Consider the following 7808-nt stretch of genomic DNA (forward strand, 5'->3'; position numbering starts at 1 on the left):
GCCCCCGCCCTCCCCCGCACAGCCCCTCAGTCTCACCCCTGCCCCCGCCCTCCCCTCCCTCCAGCCCCAGTCTCACCCCTGCCCCCGCCCTCCCCCGCACAGCCCCTCAGTCTCACCCCTGCCCGCATCCTCCCCCCACAGCCCCCCAGCCTCACCCCTGCCCCCATCCTCCCCCACAGCCCCAGTCTCACCCCTGCCCCCGCCCTCCCCCGCACAGCCCCTCAGTCTCACCCCTGCCCGCATCCTCCCCCCACAGCCCCCCAGCCTCACCCCTGCCCTCATCCTCCCCCACAGCCCCCCAGTCTCACCCCTGCCCCCGCCCTCCCCAGCACGGCCCCTCAGTCTCACCCCTGCCCACATCCTCACCCCCCACAGCCCCCCAGCCTCACCACTGCCCCCATCCTGCCCAACAGCCCCTCAGTCTCACCCCTCCCCCCGCCCTCCCCCCACAGCCCCCCAGTCTCACCGCTGCCCCCACCCTCCCCCCTGCAGCCCCTCAGTCTCACCCCTGCCCTCCCCACATGAGTGCCTGTGGTTGAGCATGTTCTCCAATCTGTCATCTTTTCCATTGTTTGGGGCTTGTTTTATTTGGGTCTTGATTTCTTACAGTTGATTTCATTGGTGGATTTGACCCATTTCTTCTCTACCATGTCAGTGAAAAGCCTTCCAACCTCTTGTGCAAGCAGGCGTCCTTGTAAGTGTGGCCATCAGAGCCTGCCCCTGGCTGGGCCTAGCCGGCTGGGTTAGCACAGCCATGAGGCTTCTTTTCCTGAGGAAACTTCACCAGGCATCTGTCTGTCCATCCGTCCATCCGTCCATTCCCCCACCTATCCCTGACTTGTCAAGGTCAGCTCAGGGCTTGGCCCGTACTCCCTGGAGCTCAGTGCCCAGCAGGGTCTAGGAGGTGGGTCTGGATGGTTCTGTGCCAGGGGGTCGAGGGGGCATGGAGAGGCCTCCTCCCAGGAGGGCGCTGTGACACTTCTGTCGGGGTCTCACTGTGGCAGGACATTTGGGGTGTTGGTTTCTTATCTATCCAGGGCTCTGAACACTGTGGGCTCAGGGCGGGGGCACCTGGGCCGCTGGCCCACCTCCTCTCAAGCAGCCTTTGCTGGGTCCCATGCATAACCCTGAAATCTGGGGTCAGGAGAGGCGGCTGGCGGTCCTTCTCCATAGAGATGCTCGTCCTCTGTCACGCCCAGGCCCTCAGAGACAGTTCTGCCCTTCACGCTACGCCTGTGGCCACCCCCTGGGGACCCAGCCCTCTGGGCAGCCACAGCCTTCCTACCCGATAGGTGAAGGCCCATCTCAGCCGAGGGCCACCAGGGGTAGTGAGCGTCCCATTCCCATGACAGGGGAGCCCTGGTTCAGGCCCCTGAGCCCGGGCGGAGGGCGGCCGACCACCCGGAGCACACGCAGCTCAGGCTGGACTGGGCTCTGGGGATCTTCCTCTGGCCACCAGACCCTGGGCACACCCTCACCCAACCCCCAGCCGCATGGCCCAAACTCTGCTGGCGTGTGTGCGGCCAGAGCCCCTGCCCAAGGCCCGGGAGCCCTCGGGGGCTGGGAGGCGGCCCCTCTGACATCTGGAGCCTTCCACGCAAGAGCCTTCCTGCCCTGGTGCCAAGGGCGGCTCCTCAGGGGCCCCCTGACTTCTGCCCACCCCCACCCTGCCTCCAGAGGCCTGCGTGAGTGAGGAAGCACCAGTCCCTCCTGCGCGTGACCTCCAGCCTCAGTGCCCACCGAAGACTGGAGGAGACACCCGCCTCCCTGCCCCCGGGGCCAGGTGATCGGACACCAGCCAGGACAGCAGGGCCAGTGCCCAGCTGAGGATGGCCGCGGCCTCAAGAGAGCTTATAGTCTTCTTTTTCTAAAAACATCGAGGAAAAGACACAAAAGACTGCAGCATCGCTGGGACCTCCATCCCCCGCAGCCAGCCTGGGACGGCCCTCCCTCGTGCGCCTGGGACAGCAGCGCTGGACCCCCGGAGGCTGCCCGCACCGCTGCTGGGGGGGCCACCACAAGGACTTTGAGACGGGAAGGTGTGACCCCACCTCGAGGTCCACGTAAACCCACAGTGACACCCCCACCGCCCTGAGCGGGGGTTCCTGATTAAACACCACACACGATGCTGTGAGCGGTCGCCCAGGCAAAATCCCGCCCCAGGAGCCCTGCTGACGGACCCTGGGGGTGGGCGGCCTGGCTTGACCAGGACCACAGGCCCCTTCCGCCACAGAGCGAGGCGCTTCCTTGGCATTAGCCAGTGACCCTATTCACAGAAGGGAGTAAACCCTGGTCCTACAGCATCCCTAAGGTGTCCCCAAGGAGGGAGCAGAAAAGAGCGCCGCCTGTAGGCCCCCTTTCCTGAGAGGCAGGGGTCTGGAGCCGAGTTTTAAGCTCAGGCTCAGAAGCGGCCTCAGGCTAGATGCCCTTGGAAGTCCCGTTACAACGCTGAGACACAAGATCAAGGAAGAGGAGAGAGAAGGGGGTTGGAGGCGAGGCAGCATTTGGGGAGAGGGCGGCCGCGCTGCCCTGCTGGTGAGGAGGGGGCCGGCTGGAACAGAGGCTGCGGAGTGCCGTCCAGGGAAAACCCGCCACTTTACTGTAAATCTGCAAAAGCGCCTAAGCATCGGTCAAACCACCTGCACGCCCCCTCCCCTTGCCAAGCCGTCTGCAGCTCCCTTCCTCCCTGGGCTGCGAGTGGGGACTCCGGCTGGCCAGCTCGGGACGCCGGCTCAGTCATCCTCAGCAGCCCCCCGTGGGACGCGAGAGGCAGCCAGCATCTGAAGCACCTGGGAGAGAAGGAGAGAGGGATGGGCTACTCTCAGGTGGCCTGTCCAGTGGCCAGGGACCTCAGCTGCAGGGAGTTCCCTCCCCTGCCTCTTGACCCCCCAGAAGATGCTTGGAGACATGGTGGGGCATATGGTGGGGACAGCCAGGAGGAGGCCCCCCATGATAATCAAAGGCTGAGGCTTCCCTCCCTCCCCCATCTCGCACTCCCTCCTGGCCTCGGCTCCCAGTTAAGGTCTCTGCCCAGTCCCTTTCTCGCGACAACACACCTCCGCAGCCATCCTCCCCTTGGCCTGGCTCAGCCCACACACGCAGCTGGATAGGACGCATTATCCCCTGATCACTAGTAGGAAAATCAAGGCAGAGATGGCCCAGCCAGCCAGTGTGGTCTAATGTGCCCAAGTAGAGCGGCGGGGGCTGCCCAGGGTGCGTGTCGAGAAGGACCTAGAGCCAGCATCTGAGCGTCAAGGGAAGGCAACAGGTTGGTGAGCAGGCCAGGCCAGGCCAGGGAGGCAGGAGAAGTCAGGAGGCTGCCTCCCACCCCCTGCAGTGCTGGCCACCCCGGAGGTAAGAGGCGCCCCAGGGGAAAGATGGCAGCAGACAGGGTGTGCTGGGGTCACTGCCCTGGCACGTGCTGACACCCCTGAGGCCCACGCGGGGAGGCGCCTGCTGGGGCCAGGCGAGCCCCGCTCTGGGGCCACTCACCTGGCCTAGGGTAGGAAGGTGCGCACGCAGCTGCGGATGGGGGCCCTGCAGAGGGGGCAGAGCCGCAGCACAGGAGCGCAGTCCGCGCAGACCAGGTGGCCGCAGGGCACAAGGACGGTGCACACGGGGTGGTCCAGGCAGACCTTGCAGGTCCGTTCCTCCTGCAGACGCCGCAGCTGCTCCTGGGCGTCCTGGGCTCCTGGGGGGACCAGCCGCACCCTCCGGGCCTGGGCTCCTCCACACCCACCCCCCGCTCCCCGAGACCTCCACCTTCTGTATGGGGGCCAGGCCAGGAGCGCCCTCCCCCGGCAGGGTGCAGGGGAGCCGGTCCTGCCCCCGGCGGAGGCGGGGGGGGGGGGGTGTCCCACCCTCACCTGGCTCTGTGGCACCTTCTGACTGGGCCTCCCTTCTGGGCGTTGGCAGCTCAGGACCCACGTGGACAGGAGCTGCGGGTGGTGTGGGACAGACTAGAAGCCCCCAGGGGAAGTGAGACCCCACCCAGGGGGCCCCACGGGCGAGGTCTGGCTCTGGCGGAGCCCATGCCGCCCGAACCCCCCAGAGCCCGCGCCACCAGGACGGGCCCTCCGGCCCCTGGGCAGTGGGAACTGTATGCCAGGGGAGAGCATGGGGCAGGGGCGGGCACGCACCTCTGGCCTCCGCAGCCCGGCCCCCGTCATCTTCCTGGAGCAGGTCGGCCACCAGCTGGGACGCGGATACGCTGGCGGGCGCCGCCCAGAGGTACTTACGCTGCACCAGCCGCCGTACCTGGTTCTGCCCGAAGCCCATGCAGAGGGCAGCCTGCACTGCCGGGCACCGGCTCCATGCAGGCCACTCCTGCCTGCCCCTGGCATCTGCAAGGCAGGGGGAGGGGCACTGGACCCAGGGAGCGGGGGGGGGGGGGGGAGCAGCCCGCTTGCCACTGTGGCCAGTCCCTGTGGCCGCCTTAACACAGGGGCCTCTGTGGCCGTCACGGGAGGGCTGTTCCCAGCACGTTTGTCCAGAGGCGCCACCACACAGAAAACATAGGAAACGTCATCGCCAAAGCCACTGCAGACAGAGCCCCAGCGGGTGTCAGGGGCTGCTCCCAGAGCGCCACAGAGACCAGGCTCAGTTCCAGATTCAGAGCTCGGGGCAACGAGGCCCAGAGAGCAGAAGTCCCTTGCTACAGGGCTAGAGAGGAGAGCCAGGATCTGAGCCCCGGAGCCTCTCGGACCCCTGCCCTGCCAGGTCCTGGGCGTGGGTATGGACAGGACAGCCCCGCTCCTCCGCGCGCTCGTGACCGCTGCTAAGGTGGGGCCGTCTGGTGCACAGCCTCTCCTCCTCCCACCCCTGCCGCCAGCGCTGGGATCGGCCTCGCCCACGGCGGCCTGCTGTGGCCTCCCCTGGGCACCAGACACACGGGACGCCTGCACACAGCCCCCTACCCCCAACGCGGGCCCAGCACTGCTCCCTCACACCTGGCTGAGCACACCTGGCCTGCTCTCCAGCACGGGGACACCCGATGGCCCGAGCCACAGTGCGGGCTGCAGGTGCCCGGGGAGCAGAGCACGGGTCACACTTCACGGCTCACCTGAAGGGGTGGTGGGGGCTGAGTCTGCGGGTTCTTCCGATTGGTCCTGAAAGGAGCCAGAGGACATCTGTGCCCTGAGTAGAGGCAGGGGCAGGGGTGGGGAGGGACCCTCACTGTCCGTCCCGCCACGGCCCTAAGGGGAGCAGCACTCACCCAGGAACCCAGCGGGTGGTAACAAGACTCCTGGACGCCGCAGACAAAGTCCCTTCCTTTTGTCTGGAGCAGGAACCCACACCTGGAGGAAGCAGCTTGAGAGGCCTCAGGGCTGCAGGCCCGGCTGTCAGAGAACCAACCTCTCCAGCCCCGCCTGCCACCGCGCACCCCACACAGGCCCGCGCAGGGCAGTCGGGGCTCACTGGGTGTCAGGCACTTGCTGGGAAGGCCGCCCCCAGAAGGCCCCCCCATTCCCGGATTTCACGCCCCCCAGGACTGGGGAGGCAAAGCCGGCCCATACCCCGCCCCAGGAGCGGCCTGCAGGGTCCTTACCTGGGGAACCACTTGGCATGCTCTGTCCAGGGGTCATCCCCTTGCTCCCAGCTCTGCAGACCCCCGCGGCAGAAGAAGCACCTCACTTGGTCTTGCCGCCCTGGGTGGAGCATGATGCTGGCCCTGCCCACACCCGGCCCCTCGGCGCCGCCAGGAGCCCCCTCACCCACCCGCTAGGCCCGGTGTGTCCTCCAGGGCTGGGGTCGTGGGGGCTCCCAGGTGGCCTTTCCTCACATGGCAGGGGCTCTCTGGGGTCACCCCTGAGCCCCCGCGGGGCCCCCCCTGCTCTCTGCCACCCCCCTTGCCTTGCATTCCCCCTGGATTTCACATGCACCCCACTTTCTCAGGGCGAAATGGGGGATGGGCAGGCGTTTGTTCACAGCAAGGCAGGTGGACAGTTAGACCTGGAGCCCTGAGTATTCTGTGACCTTGCAGCTTCAGGTGACAGCAGTTCCTCTGTCACCTCTGCCCCAGGTGCCACCTCCCCAGGACAGATTCCCAGTGACGGGGAAAAGGGGTGACTGGCAGGCTCAGGCATCCATATGGGGATGTCGCCTCCGCCTCACCCCCCACAATCAGCAGAGACTGCAGACCAGGGGCTGCTACGGGCACAGCAGACCTGACAGCCCGTCCCTGGGTCTCAGGGGCCCCACGGAAGCCCCACACACCTCCTGTCCCCCTCCTCCCCCAACCCCTGCACTCGTCAGAGTCTGAGCAGCCAGGAGAGACTCGGAGGCTGGGGACAGGTGCCCCCCCTCGGCTTTATCAGGCACAGACCCCCCTGCTGTGGGGGAGGAGCTCCCCGGAGACCCTAGAAGTCTCCTAGAAGTCCAGAAGGGCCCCCAGGGCTCACCAGTGTGGAAGAAGCCTGCGGCAGCCAGTGGCTCTGGCCGCACCACAGCACTCAGCGGCCAGTCGTAGAAGGAGGCCAGCCTCAGCTCCTCAGAGCCCATCCCGGGGAAGGCCGGCCCTGTGTCTGGGGCTGCCCTGGCCCCCTCTTCCTCCTCCTCCTCCTCTGCAAGGGGGCGCAGCTGGCCCAGGATCTGCCCATCCGTGTGGTCCTGGCCTCCCCAGGACAGGGCACAGCTGGTGTCCTGGTCCACAATGGAGCCGCACAGAGAGAGGGGTCCACAGTGGGCCCGTGTGGGACTGCGGCCGGCCACCCAGCAGCTTCGCTCAGGGCCACAGCACCGGCACTTGGCTCTGTCCTCGGGCCCCATAGAGCAAACACCAGCCCTGACCAGTTCTGCAGCAGGCCCGCGGGCCCGCGGAAGCCGGTCCTGGAATGTGCCCAGCTAACCTGCCTCCAGGCTCCTGACCCCAGGGCCCTGCCTAGGGACAGCAAGTGGCTTTTGCCTCAAACAGCCGGGCAATGAGGGCAGGCACAGTCCTGACCCCAGGATGCCCCAGGTGGGGGAGTGGCCAGGGGGCCCACTGCTTTCTGGAAGGGGCCAGTGTGGCATCCAGCATCACGCGCTCTCTGCAGCAGGGGTGTGTCATGGGGCTCAGCAGTAGAGGCCTTGCCCCACTCCACAGGGGTGGGGTGAGGTGGGGAGAAGGGGGAGGCAATGCTGTGGGTCAGCTCTGAGCTCCTGGGCCAGATGCCAGTGACGGCCTCTGAAGGCAGAAGGTTCCAGGTGCTTTGAGCTATGCACTTAGTGCCCCCTAGAGGGGAGGATGGCCCCCTGTCACAGGGATGACGCCGGTCTCCCTGGGACAGGGATGCCTAGTGAAAGTTTGGGCCCTGGAAGTTGTGCTCTGAGCCCTGGAGCTGAAGGGGGCGCCAGACATCCCCGCGTTCAGCCCATCGCCCAGCCCCGCTCCCAGCCCCGTGCCCCGTGCCCCGCCCCCCGCCCCGAGCCCAGCCCTTCGTCCGCCCTGTGGCCCCGCCCCGAGCCCCGCCCCGAGCCCTGCCCGTCGTCCGGCCTGTCGCCCAACTCCGAGCCCAGCCCGGAGCCCAACCCTGCACCCAGCCCCATCGCCCAGCCCATCGCCCCGCCCCACCCCCAGCCCCGCCCCGCGCCCAGCCCCCCAGAGCCCGAGGGCCTCAGTAGGTCAGCGTGCATCTCTAGTCCTTAAGCCGTGAAGTTCGGGGACAGTTGGGCTTGTGTCCTTCCCGAGGTTCTGGGGAAGGGGCTGGCCTGAGTCGCCTCTACCGCCTCCCTCAGCGTCAGTGTCCAGGCGGCACTAAGCTGAAGGGTGGCGTCACACAGTGTGGGCCCGGTTTTCCCACTGGAATTAGCGCTTCCCAGGCCCCTGT

The 7808-nt window shown here is 67.1% G+C and overlaps 1 protein-coding gene across 2 annotated transcripts; it reads right to left on the bottom strand.

The window, feature by feature from the left end:
- Positions 1-2576: 2576 nt before the first annotated feature.
- BIRC7 (baculoviral IAP repeat containing 7) lies at positions 2577-7331 on the bottom strand. Of its 2 annotated transcripts, XM_045443995.1 has the most exons (8): positions 6402-7331; positions 5549-5648; positions 5216-5297; positions 5063-5108; positions 4140-4343; positions 3867-3938; positions 3493-3691; positions 2577-2789 (listed from the first exon to the last, which is right to left on the bottom strand). In XM_045443995.1, the coding sequence occupies exons 1-7, from the start codon at positions 6766-6768 to the stop codon at positions 3498-3500; spliced, it is 1065 nt and encodes a 354-aa protein (XP_045299951.1). In that variant the 5' UTR covers positions 6769-7331; the 3' UTR covers positions 2577-2789; positions 3493-3497. The 2 variants fall into 2 exon arrangements, with proteins under 2 accessions (XP_045299951.1, XP_045299950.1); XM_045443994.1 differs by having other exon boundaries at positions 3867-4343.
- Positions 7332-7808: the final 477 nt, after the last annotated feature.

The sequence above is a fragment of the Leopardus geoffroyi genome, chromosome A3 (genome assembly GCF_018350155.1).
Source record: "Leopardus geoffroyi isolate Oge1 chromosome A3, O.geoffroyi_Oge1_pat1.0, whole genome shotgun sequence".
NCBI lineage: Eukaryota > Metazoa > Chordata > Mammalia > Carnivora > Felidae > Leopardus > Leopardus geoffroyi.

What these genes read in the sequence shown, in the direction of transcription:
- BIRC7 (XM_045443994.1), bottom strand. Translation starts at nt 6,768, where the DNA reads ATGGGGCCCGAGGACAGAGCCAAGTGCCGGTGCTGTGGCCCTGAGCGA. An exon ending in CGCAGGCTTCTTCCACACTG is followed by an intron (nt 5,649 to 6,401) that starts GTGAGCCCTGGG and finishes TGCTCCACCCAG; the next exon opens with GGCGGCAAGACCAAGTGAGG. An exon ending in AGAAGGTGCCACAGAGCCAG is followed by an intron (nt 3,692 to 3,866) that starts GTGAGGGTGGGA and finishes TGGTCCCCCCAG; the next exon opens with GAGCCCAGGACGCCCAGGAG.